The 23,584-nt window shown below is 40.4% G+C and overlaps 1 protein-coding gene and 1 long non-coding RNA gene across 2 annotated transcripts in view; one reads left to right on the forward strand and one right to left on the reverse strand.

Annotated features, from left to right (window-relative positions):
• Window positions 1–15,067, reverse strand: part of LOC136708886 (uncharacterized) — a 108,277-nt gene extending 93,210 nt beyond the window's left edge. The window contains exon 1 of the long non-coding RNA XR_010804408.1: window positions 14,756–15,067. This is a non-coding gene — a long non-coding RNA (uncharacterized lncRNA). The remainder of the gene's footprint in view (window positions 1–14,755) is intronic.
• Window positions 1,001–23,266, forward strand: calb1 (calbindin 1). Its single transcript, XM_066683769.1, has 11 exons — window positions 1,001–1,131; window positions 1,510–1,586; window positions 9,496–9,570; window positions 11,099–11,179; window positions 11,386–11,442; window positions 16,130–16,207; window positions 16,288–16,343; window positions 16,440–16,479; window positions 16,567–16,620; window positions 19,953–20,024; window positions 22,386–23,266. Exons 1-11 carry the CDS (start codon window positions 1,053–1,055, stop codon window positions 22,494–22,496), a joined length of 780 nt encoding a protein of 259 aa, XP_066539866.1. The 5' UTR covers window positions 1,001–1,052; the 3' UTR covers window positions 22,497–23,266.
• The last annotated feature ends 318 nt before the right edge of the window (window positions 23,267–23,584 follow it).

Here is a 23,584-nt window from a genome sequence, read left to right on the forward strand (position 1 = left end):
TACACGCACTTTACACCAATCAGCCATGACATTAGTACCACCTCCTGGTTTCTACACTGACTGTATATGTACAAGGTGTAGTCAGTCTGTTGCTCCACCCCCTGTTCTTCAATCATACGTAGTGGGTATTGTTGGTTGGTGGACTATTCTCAGCCCAGCAGTGACCGTGAAGGCTTTAAAAACTCCAGCAGCACTGCTGTGTCTGATCCATTCGTACCAGCACAACGCACACACATCACCACCTCAATGTCACTGCAGTAATGAGAATGATGTACCAACCAAATCATACCTGCTCTGTAGTGGTAATATGGGGGTCCCACCCATTGAAGGACAAGGTGACAGGGGGCAAACAAAGTATGCACAGCAACAGATAGACTAGCTCTACAAAGTACTTCTGTATGGTCATTGGAGCTGAGAGGAGCTCTGTCAGTCAGAGGATAGGCCTAATATTTACTGCTCTACAGACCTAATCCTGAGGGGCTTATACCCCTTTTACCGCATTGAGTATGACCTTAAGCTCATGTACAACTGCTTCAGAGCATCCCATTTTATTGGGCATTACTTTGCTGAGGGAACTCTGATACAAGTTATCTGGCTAACCCTGTTTTTGGCAGAACAGCCCCCCTGAATTTCTCGGTTTAGACAGGTAACTTAAGCCCAAGGTCAAGCCTCTGCAACAGGAAAGCAGCTGAGGAGCATATTCCTACTGGACAATCCTGAACTGTGGGCTTAAGTTATCTGGCTAACTATAAAATCCTGCTTTGTGTTCTAGCCCTCAGTGGTCAAGGTGCTTTATTTTTTATGTGGTGTCATGCTATTTCTCCACCTGTATTGGGAGAAGCCCCGCCCCCACGCTGGGATTGGCTAACAGTTCACACTCATTGGTCCTACAGCTTGTAAGTATGAAGTCTTATCCAATCCAAGCCCAGGGGGTGGGGCTTGTCGTTGGGGCTAAATTATAACACCGGCATCTTCCAGTGTTTGGGTTCAGAGAGTGAGGAGCGGAGAGAATTATTAAGAGTCCAGAGCAAGTGCGAGCCAGCGGCAGAACCATGGCCAACGCTTACCTTCAGGGAGTGGAGATCTCTGCCTCTCAGTTCCTGGATATCTTTCATCATTACGACAACGACGGTAATCACCTTTTAAACTGGAGCGAAGACTTTACCAAGTCAAAATAATAATAGTCCTGAGGGAAACTCTTTGGGAATATTCTTCTGAGGGAAACTCTCACTTTATTATTTTTTTTTCCAGAAGTTTCTTGTATTCTTCTGAAGGATTCGTTTTTGAATATCAGTTTTATTTAGTCTTTGTCTAATTTGAAACAAACCGACACAAATGTTGCAAATGAAATGCGAGTCAGGATTTATTGTCGTCAAAACACGACGTGAATTCAGTGCCGAAATCCAGAAAGACGTTGTCTATTTTTCTGAGGTATTTTCAGTGCAGCTACAGGTAGATACAGTGCTGTGTGTTCAATGTCACTGATTCTGGCGCTGTACATTTCCTCAGGTAATGGATATATCGAGGGAAAGGAGTTGCAGAACTTTATTAAGGAACTTCAGCAAGCTCGGAAACAAGCAGGTTTGGTAAGTACTAAATAAGTCTTCAAAACTATAAAAATGTTCACATTAAAGAAGAAGTTAGTCTTTTTTTTTTTTTTTTTTTTTTTACCAAAACAGTATTTTAAAAATATTGTTTTTACATTTGTATTATAAAAGCGCAACTCACAAGAGATGAATAATCAATGTGTTTTGTAGTCCATGAATGAACCAGGTTAGACTCCATAGAGTGGGTCCCCCACTGAGGTTGGCCATGTTTCAACTGGGTTAAACTCTGATATGTGAAGGCCACTAGGTGTCAGTATAATGGCTGTTTCATATCGACGTAGAAGTAAAATCACTGTTCAAAATGACTTACTGCTCACTTTAAAGATCCCATATCATACATTTCACCTCTATTACACTTATTGACCCTGAGGTCCTCTTACCATATATTTGTGGTTATAAACACCAAGAACCTGTTTTTTTTTTTTTAACAATTTCTCTTTGTATTTTACACTATTTCTGTTACTGTAACATTAAATTCTGATTTATACGTCTATAATTATCAATATCTATGCATCAGTTAAAATGTGCAGGCATCATACACAGACGTTCACGTAGATGTCAGCCAACGTTTTAATGTAACGTTAATGTGTGCACTAGGGGGCAGCATCCAAACAAACATGTACAAACAAGCAAATGAATAATTTAATAAAGAAATAAAGATTATTTTTTAAACTATGCGATTATAATTTTAATTCAGTTATTCACATTGTATTTGCAGGTTAAGTCATACAGGTACTATGCCATACCTCAAACTCCATTGTTTTAATTTGGGAATCATCAGAGATGCTATAAATGAGGAGACCATTGAAATATGAATGGGAGTTTTTGTAGCACCCAGCATCCAGGCTGTTTATGAATAAATCCTGCCTTCAAAAAAAAAAAAAAAAAAAGCAATCAGCTTGCGGATACGCTGCAACAATCCTGTGGTGCTGGTGGGGAATGTAGTCTGATTAATGAATTAATGCAGTCTGAAAAATCATGGAGTTTTTATTGAGACAAACTCTTCATGGCTTTTGTCAGATTTTTAAACACGCTTAAAAGGTTTTTTAAATTTTAATATATTTAAATGATAATTTAAACCTTGAGCTTTGAGTATTTTGGTCTGTTTCCATCCAAACATAAGGGAACCTGGTCTTGTACAACATGAAATAACTGCCCAGAGGCATTGCCAAGATGGTGGCAGACTGGACAGACTTGTGTTTTTGGGGTCTTGTGGCCATGGCTATGGGAGAACCAGAGACGTTTCTGTGGATCTTTGCAGAACTATAAACCAGCCTTAAGACTGATGTCTAGAACCAGAGAATGCATTTCCTGCAGTCTGTTGTGGCAGTTACAAATCTACAAATCTGTTGGTTGATTTTTTTTATACACCACAAACACACAGTTCAGATGAATCACTTAGATATGCACAAGCACAATCCTCAGGTACAGGATCTATGGTCCTGCAGAGTTTGGTGGTTCTAGTCTTAAAGCTGCGGGAAGATAAATTGTCATGTTCAAGGTAGCTGGTAAAGTGTGACCGGGCATTTGTCTGTGTGAGTGTTGGTGCGTGTGTGTGTGTGTGTGTGTGTGAGAGAGAGAGAGAGAACGGGACACTGATAGATGTATGCAGGTGTGTGTGTAAGAAAGAGAGAGAGAGAGAGAGAGAGAAAGAGATATGTACCACATCATTTGTGTCAGTTAAATTTGAATGCGGCAAACATCCAGCCAGACATTTCCTATGGAAATCACAATTTACTTTAAATAAATGGATTTATAGGTTTTTTTCTCCTCCAAGCCTTAAAGCTGTAGCAGGAGAAAGTGATTCAGTTTTACGGTGCCTCTGTGTAATGAGCAGAAACACTCCTTATAACATCAGTGTGAACGGGGTGGGGCTGAACTGCTGTAGGCTGAATAGGAAGGTTTATGTTCATGGGATGGATTTGGTGATATTACAAAAACTGTGCCTCTAAAGGGGCCTGTTGTTGCAGCTTGTTTTACGTTGGTGGATTGTAGAAATTGGGGACTGTGTGCTACTCTTTGGAAAATGTTTCCAAATCACATCAAAATATTTGTTTTGAAAAAAGCAAGGATTCATTCATTTTCCACGATCAGAGCCCATGAAATATTCAGAGCTACGAGGAAGTAATGAGCGAGGGAAAATGTGCTTCTGGAGCCGTGATGACACGCAGTGGACTGATTATCTGGATCTAATGTGTTCAGCTAGGTTTAGAACTGAGCTCTTCACGAAGATGGATTGTGTAGTGTCAGTGTTCACTGACTAAAGGGGAATGGTAATTCATTAAAGTGGTTAACTGGAGATATATATATATATATATATATATATATATAAAATGTGATTTATTTTTAGCAGCATACAATTCTGTTAGAGAGTGTGTCTGTGGAGTTCATAAACCAGACGCAGAGTGGAGGGCACTGTGTCACCTCCCCTTACATTGGGGAACTGCGTTTCACTTTTCACAATATTTGTAGTGAAATATTTGATAATCCAGTATATAATGTGCATCATACTGTACGCATTTTAACCCAGATGTTTTACCTAGTGGAGCAACTGGTAGTGCTTCTGCCACAACTCCAGGGTTCTGGGTTCAATTCCCACATTGTGTAACTGTCTGCATGTGTTTGGTGTGTTCTCCTGGGTTTTCATGGGCCTCTTCCCACATTCCAAAAGCCAATGTAAATGGGAGATTAGCATTTCAAGTGTGTTCACAGGTGTGAGTGGGTGTGTGTGATTCTGTGTATGCTTTTACATTGACATTGCTTTCAGTTTTAGGGATATTTTACTGTAGTACTGTGATTGTATTGTAATATTTTGCCATGGTTTTGAAGAGTGAACACACAATCACACACTAGTGAGCAATTCTTCACTCTCACTAAGAGCAGTGAAAACACACACACACACACACACACACACAACCGGAGCAGCAGGCGCTCAACCACCTCAGTACTCAGGGAGCAGTTTGGGATTAGGTGCCTTGCTCAAGGGCACTTCAGCCATGGATGATTTTTTTTTTCCCTGACAGTCCTGGGAGTAACTTCTCTAACCTTAGGGCCGTGGCTGCCCCAGTATCTTGTGATATTCCTGTGGCGTTTGCTTTGGTTATACATAAAGATACTGAAACATATAATCATCATGTCTCTCATGCTAGTGTCTTTGTTTTGGGTTTTTAACCCTATAAATTCTACGATTGCATGAAGCTAAAATACAGTATATTTAGAAAATATCATGATGTTGATTTGTATCTGTGTGATGGCGGCAGATACCAAGATGGCTGAAAGTGAATTAGAGCCAGGAAGCAATATGAGGATCATGAATACAGCCTAGAAATTGTATTACTACTTTATTCCCTCATTGGTCATTATCTTGGCTTCTTGTCCCTCACAGCTACAGACTGGTTTACGCTGCAGTGAGTTTGAGTAATTCACTGTAAATGTGCTTATGTAGCATGTAATTACAATGTGAGTGGTATTCAGATGGCTTTATATTAGATTCCGTCCTGCCTGTACCATGTAATGCAATAATAATGGAATGACAGCCGCATTTCAGACTTACTGTAGGTGTCGAGAAATGGTGACTAATGAAGAATGGTCCGCTGGGACAGGCATTAGCTCATTTATTCTTCGCCTGAGAGCTCAATCAGTCTTTTCCCTCATCTCAGTGGAAAGCTGTCTTTAAACAGATGCTGTTAGTACACTGGGAATTTGAGTTTATGGCATTAGTTTGGTTGGAAGATGACGCTGGGAGTAAGACTTCAGAATTACTGAGATATTGAGAATTCAGAAAGACCGTGTTAGGGAGGGGTTTATGAAGATGGTTATGAAGCAGGTGTTTGTTCATATTCGGCCAGAACATTCTTTTTTTTTTTTTTTGCCCCATGTCTGAATATTCTTAATATAGTTTATCCCAATTATTTCTGGACAAAATGGCTATTGTGACAGGCCACTGACAGCTGCATTGACCAGCACCAAACCTAATCATATATAATTATTTTTCCCCATTGCTACCACTCAGGTTAGATACAAAATGTTCTCAATTTTTTAAAATAAAACTATTCAAAAACCTGTATTCAAACTGAGTCACTTATGCCAAGCATTACATGTTTAAAGTGTGTTACGAGTTTGTCGTCTGCCCAATATCTCGATAAACTGTACAAATAAAATAGCAATACATTCTACTAAGTATTTCTTTTTTCATGTAACCATTAACATGCTTTTAAATAGACTAACTTTATGTAATAACATTAAAAGGAAATACAGTGGAACCTCTACCTACGAACATGATCCGGTTCGTAAGTGGAAAAGTTAGTTTCGCGAGTCAGTTTTCCCCATTTAAAATAATGTAAAAGCAATTAATGTGTTCCAGCCCCCACCCCGAAAGTCACCCATTTTACACTGATATATGTTTACAACACTCTCAAATTAGTAAAAAAATACATGTAGCGTTACTAAAAATAAAAAAGAAATACAGTGGAAACAGTAATAAAAAAGAAATAAAGTTGTAAGTGGTTACACATCGCTACCTTGAAGACGTGACGACTGGCTGGAGCAGTAACACAGTAGCACTGGCTGTATGACGGGAGGTGGGGGGTGGGTGGAATAACGGAGAGTAGGCGGGTGAATGTGGGGAGACGAAGCGTAGATACGGCTTAACTTAGCACGAATTTCGATGTCTGCTATTTTCACTAATGCTAAATTGCTAAAACTACAATTTGCTAATCTTAAAAGCTCACTCAAGTCTGGGCGCTGGGAGACTCGCCTATTGGGGTCAGTGGCCATTTCGAACCGTCGGCTCGGCGGAGGCTCGGGTTCATTTCTAGAGTCATGGTTCGTTGGAGGAGAAAAAAAATATTTAAATGCCCGGTTCGTATCTTGGAAAGTTCGTTAGCATAGGCGTTCGTTAGTAGAGGTTCCACTGTACTAGCATTATGCTAATATCCGCTAATGAGATGAACTGTACCTTAATTTTAAATAGGTTCTTAGCTAATGGTGTTGCAGCCAGGTTAAATTCAATATTATTTATGGCATCAGTTAGAGAGGAGATGGGCTGTTCTTGGCTTTGTAGGTGAGCATTGTGGTGTTGGAAGGGAATGCAGTGGAAGAATGGTATGATGTGGTAACTGCGTTTAAGGGTCAGCTGCAAGGGACTAAGGGCCTACAGAGGAAGCCAGGAGTGAGCTGTAGTGGTCAAGCTGGTGAACATGGGTATCCTCCTGAACGGTAATGGTTCACATCCTTCATTTAGCTGCCAAATGTTTGCAGGCACCCATCCCCAAATCAATGGTTTTTCCTTTGTTTGTTTTGCTGCGGTACTTCTCTTCTGGGAAGGCTTTTCGATACGTATCATTTGCATCACAGTGATAATTTGATTGCATTAATCCATGTGAGCATCCTTCCAGGTGCTGATTTGAATGATTTTGAATAGTTCTCAAACACAAAAACCACTCCAACTCATCCCAAAGCTATCATTTCCATCACTCCAGAGGACACCTGCCCTCCACAGTCCATTGCTGGGAAGATTAACGCTCCTATTCTCAATGCTTGTCATTAGGTGCGTGGTGACCTCAGGCTCATGCTCTTCACCACATTCTACTGGCAATGATTGTTGTAGAGTATGTAGAGCAATGGAGGCACTTTAAAATAGCAGAGATCACTTAGTGGACGTGGTGTTTACAAACATGGACATGTAGTTTATCACTTAGTCTTTCCCACTTCACTAAAGCGTGGCATTCCATGAGGGAAAAACTCATTCATCATCCAAGACCACTGCATCCTGGTCAGGGGCATGGTGTTGCTGTATTGTGTACACTGTTTTGAAGGGGACATATGAATGATATCACATTTTTAGTGCGTTAGCACATTTGTTTGAGGATCTGGACCCAGTTAGGTTTTAGTGACTTTTTGAGTTTGTGCTGCATCTTATCTAGAGGGCATAATCACAGCACTGGAGTCTTTTAAAGGAATGACCAGGGATGTTTAGGAAGTGGGAGAACGCTGCTGTGGGGTTTGATCCTTGTGGTATTTTGACCAAAGCTGGTCATGGATGTTTCATTAAGACCCAGAGCTGTGTTCATTTGTGGAAAATGGGTAGAAAATTATGTTCCCTTGATTTCAAGGCCAAACTGTTAAGGGTCGTACACACAAACACACATTTGACCACTTATAAAAACAATAATAATAAGAAGATCTGCAGTTAATTTTGTGTAAATACAGCTTCGCAGACACAATACAATCAGACTCTGCTTGAAGAGCCTGTGGAAAGAGCGAGTGTGTTGTATCCGTCCCGTGAACGTTTCATAAAGAGCCCTTTGGTCAGGATTAAACTCTCTCTGTAAGGTAACTGCAGCAATGTGCCCATCACTGTAAGAGCAGCACTCAGTGTTGCGATTAGCTGAGTCTGAAAAGAATATGGTAATTCACATCTACTTTCAATTACACAAGAGTTTGCTGTGTCATTCCTTCTTCTTTATCCCAGCTGCACTGGCCGCTCACGGTGGATCACGGAACAGGAAGTTACGTAATTTCTCAATCGTTATTCACCGACATTAGCACACGCTGCCATCAGTAAGGTCACATTAACCCCGCTGAATGAAGAGGGACAAATCCATCAATAACAGATCAATAGGCTTTGAATTCTTAATATTAGACCCAGAGTGTCAGAGGTGTGTAGTCCTAAAGAGAACAGGTTGATGAACCTCAGTCTAAGAAGTTGGTCGCATTCTGTTTTGCATGATCCTAGTAATCATTAACATAATTAATAATGCTGTCAGCTGGGCTCTGAGGTGGTGGGATCATTGATTTGAGGAAACCAGAAAGAACTTTCATTAGAAATGTTCTTGTTTTACACTAGGGCTGGCCTCCAAATTTGGTAGATATTGGTAGATTTGGTTTTCCCCCTTCTCTTTTTCTTTTCTTTTGATAAATGTAAATTTATCCTTGATAAAGGCAAATCTACACCCCCCCCCCCCTTAATATACAGCCATTTCTAAGATCATAGTGATTTCCTGAGTCCTTTGATATTAGAATCAGTGAGAATGATCTTTCCAGTCTTAACCTAATAAATGACTGGGTTCAGGATGGATGTAGATGATGTGGACATTGGGCAGTGTGTTTGTATTTCATTAAGTCTTGGATGCAGTGAAACATGCAGCTGTTCAGAGCAGTTACGCTGCCCTGACTTGTTCATTTCGTTCTGCCACATACATGATCAGTGTTTGGCATCTGTGTGTGTGCGCAACAGCATGTGAAAACCCAATCAGCATGGTTCTGTGAGGGGTGAAAGCACACACACACACTCACGAGATGAGGGTACCTTTATAATGGAATGGAGGAAAATAGATGCCCTTCTTAAGCCCTTTAGGAAAGGGATTACATTTACATGAGGAAGCCCTATGTAAGGTGTGAGTATCTGACCAGGTTACCTACTGACTTTCACCTAAATCAGCTCTCGTCTGAGAAATACCCCATGGCACAGTGACATCTGCCTGGATCATCTGTTATCAGGAGAGGATAATGACCACTACAGATAACCGTATTTAGACTTCTAGTGCAAGTAGTAGTCATTCATCCATTTACCTGCTTTGGATGATAAATCTTCTACTGCATAGTCTGCCCAGGACAACACCATCATCTCTACTCCAGTGCCTGTGCACTCGTGATCACAAGACACAAACATCCAGGTTCATAGGGAATACAACACACTAAACTAGCTTGTCCTGCAGTGGTTTTAATGAAGACCACATACTGAGGATATAAAATTATTTATTACAAACATCCCCCTCTTAAACGCATCCAATCCCAATAGTGTAACTCCTGCTTCCCACTGAGGGATTGTTCATGGCCTCAGTGTCTCAGTGGTCATTTCTGTTTTGTTAAATGTGTTTTTTATCAGGAGCTGACTGAACAAATGAGGGCTTTTGTGGAGGAATATGAGAAAAATGCTGATGGAAAGATAGACATTATTGAGGTAAGAGCACTACCCTCTTGGATTTGAGGGTTTTCACTACATTGGCTGGAATTTTGTATGTTTACCTGAGGTCCACTTTGGGCTTCGGTGTGGTTTTATCTACAAAAGGAAAGGTCATTTAGGTCATTTCCCTGTAACAGTGCTATATAAATATATAATATGTTAATTGGGATTTTTTAATATATTAAGAATATTCAGACATTGGAATAAAAAGATATTTAAATATCCTACATTTTTAAATAAATAAATAAAACAAAACACATTTTTAAACAAAATTGACCTAACAGCTACAGAACAGAGACCAGAGGAAAAAAAAGAGAACAGAAAAAAAAGCAAGTGGCTAAAACACATGACGTTCATTCTTATGTAAACAAACACAGCAGTAAACGGAACAGGCGATAATGAGGTCAACAATAATTATTCAGGTGCTGTCCATATATCGTACTATCAGTGGATGAAGTAATTACTGTGACAGGCCTAGATTCCCGTTACTGTCATATATATATATATATAAATATATATATATATATATAAAATGAGTACATACCGGGAGTTGTAAAGTGTAATTTTTACTAGGGCAACTAGTTGCTTCCACACAGCTCTAGGGTCCAATCTCTTATCTAGGGTCTCTGTCTGGGTTTCCTCTGCATGCTCCAATACCCTCCCACAGTCCAAAAACACCTGCTGGTAGGGGGACTGACTGTGTGAAAGTGTCCATAGCTGTGTGTGAGTTACCGGTTGAGTGTGTGATGCCCTGGTGCCCTGTCCAGAGTGTGTTCCTGCTTTACGCCCAGTGATTCTGAGTGGACTCTGGACCCACAGAGACCCTAAACAGGATAAAACACTTACGGAAAATGAATGAACAAACTATTTTACCATAATCAACCGTGTATATATGTATAAATACAGACAGGTGTATGGTCACTGGTCAATTGGAACGTAAAAAAAGATTACATTTAAGAGCCCTAGTTATGTCCCCATTACTGTGAAGGAATCAGAGTCAGAAAGTTTCTGTTCAATTTGCTTGATTCCAACCACTCTCTGAATTTGAATTTAAATCTCAGCCGTTGAGTTAAGCATTTACTTTTTTTTTTTCCCATAGAACAGTGTACACAAGGCTTTTAATGGTAGATGTCCACTTATGTTTTTTCCTTGCTACATTCCCTCATGGCTGGATGAAATAAAAAGTCTACTGCGCTCCTATCAGAACCAGGCAAGGTTCACTCCACTTGTGCCACATTGGCTAAACAAAACACAGTCACCAAATTCATTTACATACAGGAGAACTAACACGGCCAGTCTGAATTCACTGCACCACAGACCGCCATGCACTACGGCATGAGGTGAATCTCGGTAAAGTGCAACTGGACAGTGTTAGAATATATAAAGGTTCAGAGTGTAGTGGAGTCAATATCAGAACTTCCTCAGGATCAAAATGCTTGTCTTGAATTATGTGACATCCAAACATAATACTATGTGATTTTATAAATTATTCTGCTGTTATAAATGTTTTCTCTCTTTGTTCCAGTTGGTACAAATTCTACCCACAGAGGAAAATTTCTTGCTGTTCTTCCGTCAGCAGCTGAAGTCCTGTACAGAATTTATGGAGGTGATTTGTGTCTGTTTATTTAGTCTGATCCTGACCCTGTAACTGTAAAACAACACTGCGGATGCTGTCTTTGCTCTTTAACGTTCTAACAACCAGAAACAGGCTTGAAATAAAGACGAAATAATGTTTGCAGTTGCTATGAAAATCTCAGGGCTTTGTGCCATCTCTGTGAACCCTGGTTTACACTGCTGGTCTCTCCTCAACAGGCATGGAGAAATTACGATGCTGATCACAGTGGGTACATCGAAGCTGATGAGCTTAAGGTAAACAGATATTGACTGACTGATTTATTTTTTTATTTAAAGCCTGTTACTATTTATATCATGTTCTTTAACGTTTTTCAGAATCAGTAGCACTCCCACAAATGTAGCTTCACTCTGCTGTAGAAATGTGTGAGTAGTGAGTTTAGTAATGATTGATGATTGTTTGCTGGGGCACTGGAGACTAATCATGTGTATCATAGCATCACACAATATCTCCATCCACCAAAGGAATGTAGCAGTATGCATCTGTTAATTTTTTGGTATTACCTCCCTTGCAATGCCCCCAAGACCATCCTGGGTTAAGAACACTGGATACTCTTTGACATTTTGGGAAAATATCATAAAGAACCAATACAGATGCTCCAAAATGGTTCTTCATTTAAACATTCATTAAAAGTTAAAAGCATTTTCACCTTCCCTTTTTAAAGTTTCACTGTAAAAAAATTATTGTAAATTTTACAGTAAAATACTGGCAGCAGAATTCCCAGGCATTTACCGTATTTTTACAGGAACGCTACTGTATTTCAAATTTACAGCATATTACTGTAATTGAATAATACAATAATTTACTGTAAATACTGCGATTTACAGTAAAATACTGGCAGCAGAGTTCCCAGGCATTTACCATATTTTTACAGGAACACTACTGTATTTCAAATTTACAGCATATTACTGTAATTGAGTATTACAATAAAATACTGTAGCAGACTTGCTGTAAATTTACAGCAATTTTTTTACAGTGTACCATATCAGAGAAGTGTTGTTTTGGACAGTGACGATATGCCCTGCATGTAACAACCTCAGATGGAGAAGGTCAGCTGTGCTGAGCCGTGCACCTCAGGGCTTTTCCACACTGGAGTATTGAAAGATAAATCTCTTTTGTCTCATTTTACACTGTAACTGAAATAGACCCCAGCTGGCCAGCATCCCACAAACTACCTGCCCACCTCGACTCCACAGCTCCTGTATTGATGTGTCACTCAGAAACAACAGTGACCTTTCAGAAGCGTTCTGTTAAAATGCAATAAACGCTGGGAAGTTGGAGATTGCGGTTTACAGGCCATACTCAGAGCAGCTTCAGCCGTAAGAGTCGGATTCGCCGCTGGGTCACTCGCAGCCAAGTGACCCGTCAGCTCCCAGTTGAGTGCTGCCCTTTTCCGATGACACTGATGTTTTGATTCCTTATGAGCCTGAGCTTTTGAATGGAGTGAAGAATTGGATGAAAAACTTGTATGAAACTTTAATGCTGCCACTGACTGACACATAACCCTCAAGGGGGAAAGTCAAAAGAATTAAATTAGCTCTTGAGTGATGCAGTGATTGAACAGACGACAGATTTAATATAGCGGGGCTATATGTTGTCAGCCAGGCCTTTTTCCCCAGTGTGTTATGTTATGCATGTCATGAATGTCCCTGTGGACCAGGTTTTTGCAGAATGGAAAGGTCACTGGGAAACCTGTACAGCTGGACCTGCGTCTTTGGAGACAGCATTGTGGATAAACTTAGGAGAATGTAGGGCACCGCCTACACAGACGTCCACTAAGTAAAACAAGTTTAAGCAAAAAAACATGCTTTTGTTTCCTTTCTAATGTTCAATTAGAATCATCATCGACACATTTTTAAAGTTGACCAAAAGGCACAGATTTCTCTGGAACTCTTTAGAACAAGAACATAGTGTCACCGATGAAGCAATGAACAGCAGCTCTTGTGGAACACTTTGTAAAATGTGAGCTAAAAAAGCCAGTTCAGTGGAGGTGCTTTGCATCTAGAACTGGTTCATCAGTTTAACCTAATATGTTGAACCTGCTAGGGGTAACAAGCGATATAACTGCTCTTGAAAAGGTAAGTAGGGTTTGGATGAACATAAGCAATGTTTTACATCAGTTCAAACATCAAAAATGCTGCAAATAAACTTGCTGGCATATTGTTGACAAAGTCACACAGCTCCAGGGACCTGGAGGTTGTGGATTCAAGCCCCGCTCCGGGTGAGGAGTGTGGTGTGTTCTCCCTGTGTCTGCATGGGTTTCCTCCAGGTGACTGTCTGTGAGGAGCGTGGTGTGTTCTCCCTGTGTCTGCATGGGTTTCCTCCAGGTGCTCTGGTTTCCTCCCATGGTCCAAAAACACACGTTGGTAGGTGGATTGGAGACTCAAGTGTTCAGAATTGTGAGTGAATGTGTGAGTGTGTGTCACCCTGTGAAGTACTGCCGCCCCCTCCAAGGTGTGTTTCTGCCTTGCGGCCAGTGATTCCGGGTAGGCTCCAGACCCACCATGACCTTAAATTTTATAAGCAGTTACAGACAATGAATGAATGAAAAAATTAATGAATGAATGAATTTGTGTCTCATTGGCAGTGAACTATCAGAAGGACAACACACACATCCACAATCAGTACAGGGCCATTTACAGCCTCCACAGGAGGGAGTAGATTTTCCACGGTATATTTTCTGCACATATCAGTTCAAAACAGTTCATGTAACTTTATCACGCTGATTTGCTCTTATTTCATTCAGAGAGAAAGTTGCCAGTGCCACTGTCTGTCACATTTTTTGTGTGTTTTTAGAGCAAAGTGCATCCAGTTTAGACAACGTAGAGCTTTACAAAAATAAAAGTTTTACATTGATTTACCAGATGTTTACAGAACAATATTTAACCATCTCCATGTGGATAGCTTTTACATTATGTTTTGTAACAGATGTGTACACAGCAACAATAACTAATGTGCTTGAATACTATTAAAATCAAAGGTTTATAAAGGATAATTGTACAGGATAATTGTAAACTCAAATTTAAACACTAATGCTGCATATTGCTGCAAAGTCACAAAACAAAACAAAAAAAGGCCCACAAACCAGGTCGGAAGTATAGAATAACAACTGGTTAAATGAGTTCTTAAAGTTCAGTTCAATCCTAATAAGTATCAGTCCAAAACATTCAACCACTAAACTTAAATAACCACAAAAACACAAGGAAAAAGAACAGTGAAACAGAAGCATTAATGTCGCCAAGCTTCTACAAAAAATAGCGTGAAGCTTGAAGTAGATAAAAATCGCAGTAGATAACCTGGCTTTGCCCCAGCCTTAACTGTTTCTCAGGATCAAAAACTGTAGTGACCTTCAAATAGCAACTGAGAACAGAGTTTGAGGTTGCTTTGTTTTTGCTGAAACTACCACAAGATTCTCACTGTGACCATGTGACCAAACAACAAACGTCTAATTATACCTTGTTTATACCAAAGAAACTAAAATTAGGTGTCTTTACTGCCCAGATACTTTCCTGAATTGTTAAAAAAAATTGTTGGTTTACTTTTACTTACTTTTGCACTTTACAGAGAATAACAGAATGTAGTTGTCCCTCTGCCCAAAATCCTCTGTCTCTCAGTGAATGACGAGACTTCTCATTTGTTCCAATCAGCAAGTCACCAACAGATATGTCCTCTGACAACTCTTAGTTTTTTAACCATTTTCAGGACTTGGCAGTGAAAATTTACATCAGGCACCTAATAAAACAGAAGAAAACCGAATGGTGTGCATACTGAGAAACAGCTCTTGTTAAATTTCTAAAATGGCTGCCATCACCTCTTCCTGTCCTGAGGGTTCTTTACAAAATAAGAGCCCTCCAATTTTATAACAAGAGCTGTGTCCAAACTGTGCCCTGTTCACTATAAAGTGCACTATTTTAGAGTGCTGCCATTTTGTAGCAGTGTCTGAAAATATAATGTACAATTTTCAGTGTACTCAGACATTCCCACAATGCATGGCCGGTAGTGAACCATGTATACACCCTTGCTGACAGCAGATACATTGCATGTAATACAGAGTTTGTCCAGGTAAGTAGCGTTCAGAACAAAAAATATCCCAGGAAGGATAATGAGTAATGCAGGGAATAGTAAGTAGGGAAGCCATTTTGAACACATCACAGGTATTAATTATTCATTCATTCATTCATTATCTGTAACCCTTATCCAGTTCAGGGTCGCAGTGGGTCCAGAGCCTACCTGGAATCATTGGGCGCAAGGCGGGAATACACCCTGGAGGGGGCGCCAGTCCTTCACAGGGCAACACACACTCACGGACACTTTTGAGTCACCAAACCACCTACCAACATGTGTTTTTGGACTGTGGGAGGAAACCGGAGCACCCGGAGGAAACCCACACGGACACAGGGAGAACACACCACACTCCTCACAGTCATCCAACAGTCCCCCGAAGCGGGACTCGAACCCACAATCTCCAGGTCCCTGGAGCTGTGTGACTGTGGTATTAATTAGAAAAGAGTACAATTTCATGCACCATTTTTTGCATCGTTCTCTGCTAAAATAGACTTGTAGTTGACCATGGGGTTTATATTCAAATAATTTTTAATGTTCACACACACACACACAGACACACACACACACACACACACACACACACACACACACAGAGAGACAGACAGACAGGTCACAGTATATGGCAGGGCATATATTACACTAACTGAAGAAGCTGTAAAAATACATTTCTGAAATTCTGCTTTTTGAGACCTTCATGACTTGCTCTTAAATATATTATTGATTTGAACCCGTTTGTTTTAAATCTATTCCAGAGTGTGATAGCAAGAGTGTTAATGCTAATTTAAACACAGTTTCCATGCTCTCCCTTGGTCTTTCTTCGGAGCTCATGAGAATTCACTGTCAATGCTGTTTTTTTAGAATTTTTTGAGAGATCTGCTTCAAAGGGCAAAGAAACCTTTTGATGAGAAGAAGTTAGAGGAGTACACATCGACCACGGTAAGAGGACCAACACACCTCATTTAAATAGTTCCAGTTGTGAGCTACTGATATTTGACTGAATTGCCATTTTCTTGCAGCTCAAAGTTTTTGACTCAAATAACGATGGGAAACTCTGTCTGTCAGAAATGGCGAGGTTGGTCGTTTTGCTACACGTTCAATTCCTTTGACAGTGAATATCTGACTGTGCCTCAGCTTTGATACTATAATCAAACCTTTGATTCCACCACAGGCTACTACCAGACCATGAGAACTTTCTTCTGAAATTTCAGGTTTGTCTTTGTGAGGGTTAAGAGCATTACTTCATACTGCAATGAATTTGAGTCTAAAGAGTTCACGTGTGATCCTTCTTCCCACAGGGAGTAAAAATGGCCAGAAAAGAGTTCAACAAGATCTTTGAATTATACGATAAGGTATGTATCCCTAGTAATAGCCTGCTTATGATGAGTATTTTATTCAACTTATTTTCTAGTCAAAATTATCTATATATGAGGCTCTTTAACATATATTTAAACGTATCAGTGTCCTTCTAACTTTACTTTCAGCAAGATACAGTCGTGTCCTCCAACAGACGTTGATCAAAGGTGTTAAAACTGTTCTTCTTCTAACATTCACACAGGCAACTATCAAATTACACCTCAATTTCTTTCTCATGTGTTTTAAAATGGCTAAATGAGACATTACTGAGCAGATTGGGTATAGGATAGTCCATGTGTAGGGACACATTGATACAGAAAACGCATAGAAACAAGTGAACTTCCAAAACTGGAATTGAAAGAAAATAACTGGTGTCAAACTACCAAACCCTCACCATCAGACAGTGTTTAAAACGTCTATTTAGAGATATTCAAGAAAATAAAACACCACTCCTGTTCCACAGCTTAAAAATTCAGTTGGTTCTGTCCATCCTTCCACTGTGAGACGAAGACATTTCACCATGGGTCTGAAAGGATGTGTAACTGTCAAGAAGCTTTTACTAAATAAAGGACACAGACAACAAAGTAGAACATTCACAAATCAAGCTGAAGATGGTATTGGACTGACTTCCCAGACCTCAGCATCACAGAATGTGTTGTGAATAATTTGGAGAGTAACAAGAGTTAACTTTCTGAGCAAAGACTTTTTTTATGTTAAAAAACGACTTATGAAGTGCATATGCACATTGTTAATGTATTTATTGTTGGCCTGCCTCAGTCAGTAAACATGGGGAAAAACAAGTTGCTCTGATATTGAATTTTACATAGAGTGCAAAGGCTTTAGAATAGTCCCACCTCCACGTCTGAGTCTCTCCAATCACAGAGCTGGACCTGCGTTTATGTGCGAGCACAAAGACAAGGTTAAATAGAGCAAACACAAACAGCACAGAGAAATAAGAGCACTGGGCAAAAATGTATAAAACCAGAAAGGAGGAATAACAGAACTGAAAAACAGAGCTTCTGCTCACTGCTGTGCACTCGGTTCGGGGTGAACAGCGACCAGCTCATTATCATTTATAGGATCAGGCATTGAAAGTGGCCTTTCTGAACAGAGCTGTTTAGACAGAGGAAGAATGCTGCTGTGGGGTTTGAATAAAGCAGGTAATAGAAGTTTCATTAAGACCCAGAACTGCATTCACTTTTGGGAAATAGGTAGAACACGTCCCCTATAAATCTATAGTGAAGTTGACAAACAAGATTGGAGGCTTAAATAAAAACCACTTAATTATTTCCATGATGGAAGGGTGCTTTGTCCAGGGTGTTGTGCCCTGCATCCAGTGATTCCTGATGGATTACAGATCCATTGAGACCCTGATCAACTGAGGCTTCAGTAGGATTTTCTGTTAAATGGATTTGGTGCTTACAGTGGAAAAAAAATATAAACATAAGCATTAGATGATGGTCTGAACGAGGGTGTGGTGTCTGACAGGTGCATGGTCATGTAAAGTAACGTGGCAGATATCGCCACATGTGAAGTGTAAGTGCATAGATCACTCAGACAGCTGAGCCTTCTCCTATACCTAGGTCTTAAGAATATCAGTGATTAGTATGCAGAGAGAGTCCCTGTCTGGATCTCACCTCCAAAACTATTGGGAGTCCTTGGCTCTGGCTTTAGCGTAATGTATTAGTGTGTCCCTGAATAGGGCGAATCCTTCGCTGCTGATGACAGCACCCCTGATCCTTATTGACTGGCAGGTTCAGGTTACACACACACACACACACACACACACACTTACTCTAGGCTGCTGGGCTATCTGAAATCCCAGAAAGAGGATTTGGCATAAAAGAAGACAACACACACTCATTAGGAAAGCTATGAGGCGCCTCGAAGCAGACTAGCGTGTCCACACATTCTGCTTTGGGCATATATCGTGTGCCAATGAATAATGTCTCCATTAAACTCCAGTTCTCATTCAAACAGAAGTGGCAAAGGGTCACGGTAGTGGAGTCAGGCTGATAGTGAAGGAGCACAATGAATTATACGCTCTCTATATTTACTTTATACGCTGGATGCCTGCTGATGATAGCGCCACAGTATACTCTCATCATCAAGGGCATCTTCGAGGAGGCTGTGTGTCTGAGTGGACTGTTTTAATAAAACGCCCGCACATGACATACTTTTCAAATGGTATTCTGCTCAAAAATACCATTTATTAGATTATTACTTGGAAAGAATTCACAGTTTTGTATCATTTTTACATTTACACTCATTCTTTCACTAATACCCAGCATGCATTAGGCCAATACATCTCTCACTGGGAATCCCTACAGCACTCTACAAACTGACTCTACAGGCAAATAAACATATGTACATAGGACAACCTATTATGTACATGTACCTCGTTCAATCAAAATAATAATAATAATAATAATAAAACGTTACATTTGTATAGCGCCTTTCTAATACCCAAAGTCGCTTTACACAAGAAGGGAAAAAAATAAGAAGACAATTATATCTGTAGAGTGCAGAAGTACTGAGAGAAGAAGTCTTTAAAAAATAAAAAGCACAACCTAAAATGAGATGCTGAGGAGCAGCTGCACATGAGCTTAAGGTCACCATGCTTAATGCAAAACCTCAGGACAACCACATTCTCTGAAGCGGTAGATTTCCATCAAATAATTTTGGGACGATTCAACATTAGCCTGTCCTCTTTAATGTTCTCGTGGCTGAATGCCATTCAATCTTTACAGAAATGTTCCAAAATCTGGTTTAAATCCCTCACAGAAGAGTAGAAGGTGCTACTGCAGCACAGGGAGCCAAATAACCTATTGATACACTTCATTCCAGAAGAAGCAGATGTCCAAAAATCATTTGGGGGGCTGTTGCTAGCTGTAAGCTTTAAGCATTAACCCAAGTTTGTCCTCACTGTTTCACCAGTTCACAAACCATTCATGAAGATAGTGTAGAACATTCAAACAGCCTGACCTCATTATCCAACCCAGAGCATTTGTATTATTTTGTTTTGTGTGGCACATGGGAAAGCTGAGTAGGCATGTTTACGACAGATGCAGTGATGGTAAGATTTTTCCCTGAGGCCAGAGCATGCCATTAATTTCTATATTTCAAGCCTCCATATTTATATCTAACAATGAAGAAAAAATCAGTAAAGGCTACTGTGTCATTGCCTTGACTTTTCCTCCTCCAATTCCCCTGGAGTGTGCTACATGAAGCATTGCAAATGTCTCAATGGAGATTAAAAGTGGAAAATAAAGAATGGTAAAATGGTGAGACATTGTGTTTCCTAACATCTTTGTTTGGGCTCTTCCAGGACAGGAACGGCTACATGGACGAGAACGAGCTGGACGCTCTGCTCAAAGACCTGTGTGAGCAAAACAAAAAGGTGAGGCTGCACAATCAGCGCGGCAGAGATGAGAGAAACATTGTTTACATACACCTCACCAAACAGAAGCTGGACGAGCTTGAACAAACACAATTTGTTGGAGCAGCCACATGAATGCATGCTAACATGAGTCAGAATCCAATCTCCTGCACTGTGTATGTGACCTGCATGAGGATGGTGAACTTCAGAGGTGGTTAAACATGGATTAGTTCAGGTCAAAATATGAGGCAACTGGATTTGGTCATAAGCTGCGTGCCCACTTTATACTGATTCTAACTAGTGTTTGAGTGTGTAGCATAGTTACCAATGTCAAAGTTGAGTATACGGAAAAATACACAGTGCACTTAGTACCAGTTCATTTTGAGTATTTTAATGATGGACACTCTTTTCTCACAATCTAACAGAAAGCAGAAAGGGAGAAGCTTCTCAGGTCTCTGTCCAAAGTAGTGCTACATTAACACTAATACTACTACACTCAGACAGTGCAGTAAATGTTAGACAGAGGGACATAAAGCTTATATCAGATATAAATAGTTTTATTATCTGACATACAATGCACTAATTGTGTACAAAACCCATTATTTATGACCTACACTGTGCACTACGCAGTGTGGAGTGAGATATTTCAGTTTCAGCATTTGAAAAAATGCGGTACAGTGTTACAGATGCAGCTTTGTATGACATGCGTTGTCATAGCAACAGTTTATAAGGTCCTGTTAGTAATAAACACTGTATTTCTTAGGGCTCAAATGGTTGTTTTTATCCCACCTCCATCACGTTCTTTTACTTTCCCCCTGTTTTTTTTATGCTATTTTCACACCTCGCTGTTTGCTTTTATTTCTAACTTTCTCTTTGGGGAAACCTACTCTGCTTTGAAATGCAGTAATTGATGTTTTGTGTGCACTTTGGGGGGGGGGGGGGTTGTGTTGTTATAGTTACAGTATACAGTAGAGTGCTCTCTGAAGCTCTTTACCTGGATAAACATTACATTTACTGTCATTAGCCATTAGTCCCAGATTGAGCAGTTATCACATCAGTCATCCCCAGTACCTGATAACATCACTCTACTGTCCAAGCCTTCTATGTACATACACCATAACATTATGACCACCACCTTGTTTCTACACTCACTCTCCATCCTCTCAGCTCCACTTTAGTATTTGAACATCTCTGTCCAATCCATTCTAATCAATCACATTCATTCCCACCTGTAGGCTAGTAACCAGTTATGTTCCATCTGCCTCCAGAACCATTTTGAGTATTGCTTTTGCAAACATGCATTTTGCACATTGTGAAATATTTGAGGCGGAATGGTGCGCAGATAGTGTCGCAGTCACACAGCTCCAGGGTCCTGGAGATTGCGGGTTGTCTGTGAGGAGTTTGGTGTGTTCTCCCTGTGTCCACGTTGGTTTCCTCCGGGTGCTCCGGTTTCCTCCCACAGTCTAAAAACACACGTTGGTAGGTGGATTGGCGACTCAAAAGTGTCCGTAGGTGTGAGGGTGCGACTGAATGTGTCGCCCTGCAAAGGACTGGCGCCCCCTCCAGGGTGTGATCCCGCCTTTCACCCAGTGACCCACCACGACCCTGATCTGGATAAGCGCTTACAGACAAAGAATGAATGATTGAAAGATTTGAATATATTCTAAAGATTTGGACGGGACATTGCTACAGATGACAATGTTCCACTGCTCAGCAGCACAATGCAGAAGGCTTTATGTATGCACTTAAAAATGATGGTTCTACAAAGGTTCTTTATTAAAGGAAATGGTTCTATATAGAATCATAACCATAGGGGAACCATTTTTGGTGCTGTATAGAAGTATTTTGTGAAAGGTGCCTTATAGAACCATCTATAGCACAGTCTCTATCAAGCTGAAGAACCCCTTCATGAAAAGAACACTTTAATCATGAAAAATGTATTCAAGTGTTCAGGGTTCAATATAGAACCATTACATTTAATAAAGAACGTTTGTAGAACCATCATTTTTAGGTGTGTACCCTGTTGCTGAGGCTAGATATTCTGCATGGTGACTTACTTTCTTACCTACATACTCTATCATCTATCATGCACCTCCAACATAGCAATACCATTCATGTGAGCAAAGTATTTCCACAGAGATTACTCAGCTGTAGGCATGTGTCAGTAGTGAGTGGCCTTTAAAGTGTGGACATGTGCTCATCCAACATTCCTTCTGAGAGAATTTAAGCTAGATACTGGAGGTCAGGGGCTGATGCTGGATCACAAACACCACTTCAGCTGATAATAAAGGCACTGGAAGGTTGTCCACCTTTTGGAAAACAAGACCCACCCCTTTTAGTCTGCTGACCACGCCCCTTTCTGTGTTTTTTTATGTCTGACAGGTTCTGGAAATCAGCAAACTCCCTATATACAAGAACGCCATCATGGCCCTGTCTGACGGCGGGAAACTGTACAGAACGGAGCTGGCGCTGGTGCTGTGTGAAGACATGTGAAGACACTGGTCTGTTGACTTCTCTTAACCCTCCACCTTCCTCTTCATGCACATACCATGGCCAGCAATGCTCTCTGCTCACTCGTCCCATGTGTGAAGATAGCTAGACACTGGGTGTATTTCTGTTCTTTCTTTTGGGGAACCGGTTATAAACGCGCAGGCCGAGCGGACCTAGGCACATAGACCAGACACAGGGGGCACATACTTTTCAATCTGTTGTTTCTATACAGTTTCTAAATGTACAGATTTTGTAAAGATGAGACTGACACCACACTTAAAAAGGACATGCACACGACATAACATGTAATCCCATCCCCAGCAGAGATATACCCCCCAGAATCCTGGAAGCCCATCTCTATTAACCCTAAACAAATCATACGCCAACAATGACGAAATCTGATCTACCTTATGATATTGTAGCCAAAGCAATAAAGTGTTAGAGGAATGTGGATGGTTTTCATGTGACGTGGGATTGAAACTGTGAACTAGGAAAGTGATCGTGTGTGATATGCAGTAGGCTAACTTTATGTTAACTTTACGCAGTGCATGTTTGCAACTGAAGGCACACCTTTGCAGTGAGGCATTAATGACTCTATAAGCACATACTGTACCATATCTATATGAACTGCATCGCCCCAGGCCAATCTCTAATCTCCCTCCAACATGTTTGCACTGTAAAGAATGACATGCGCCACTATGCCGACCACCAGAGACACTGTGTAACAGGATACTCCACTTATTAAAGCGCTATCTGAACTCTGAACAACGTCTCACAGTATGATTTCACGGGTTGTGTTGTGTGTTTAATTGGTAATTGTTGGAATTGAACAGTAATGAAAATCACATCGGTTCAGGCCTCATTTCACTGGCTTAGTTTCTTTTGGGACAGATTTTAAGGCACTGCTACTGTTTTTAGTGGATCATCATACATCATTATGACTATGTTTTTCTATATTCCCTGAGTATTTTGGTAAGGGCCACTGCCAGCCAGCTCTCTGTACACAATCAACAACAAGAAGAGTTGGAAATTTCTTGGATTCAAATACACTCACATTGATATAAGAAGCATTCATTCATTCATTATCTGTA

This window comes from Hoplias malabaricus, chromosome 10 (genome assembly GCF_029633855.1).
Source record: "Hoplias malabaricus isolate fHopMal1 chromosome 10, fHopMal1.hap1, whole genome shotgun sequence".
Classification (NCBI taxonomy): Eukaryota; Metazoa; Chordata; class Actinopteri; order Characiformes; family Erythrinidae; genus Hoplias; species Hoplias malabaricus.

Excerpts from the sequence above, each read along its gene's own strand:
- calb1 (XM_066683769.1), top strand. The coding sequence starts at position 1,053 with ATGGCCAACGCTTACCTTCAGGGAGTGGAGATCTCTGCCTCTCAGTTC. Across the intron at positions 16,208-16,287 it reads AGGAGTACACATCGACCACG|CTCAAAGTTTTTGACTCAAA; the intron begins GTAAGAGGACCA and ends ATTTTCTTGCAG. Across the intron at positions 20,025-22,385 it reads TGTGTGAGCAAAACAAAAAG|GTTCTGGAAATCAGCAAACT; the intron begins GTGAGGCTGCAC and ends TATGTCTGACAG.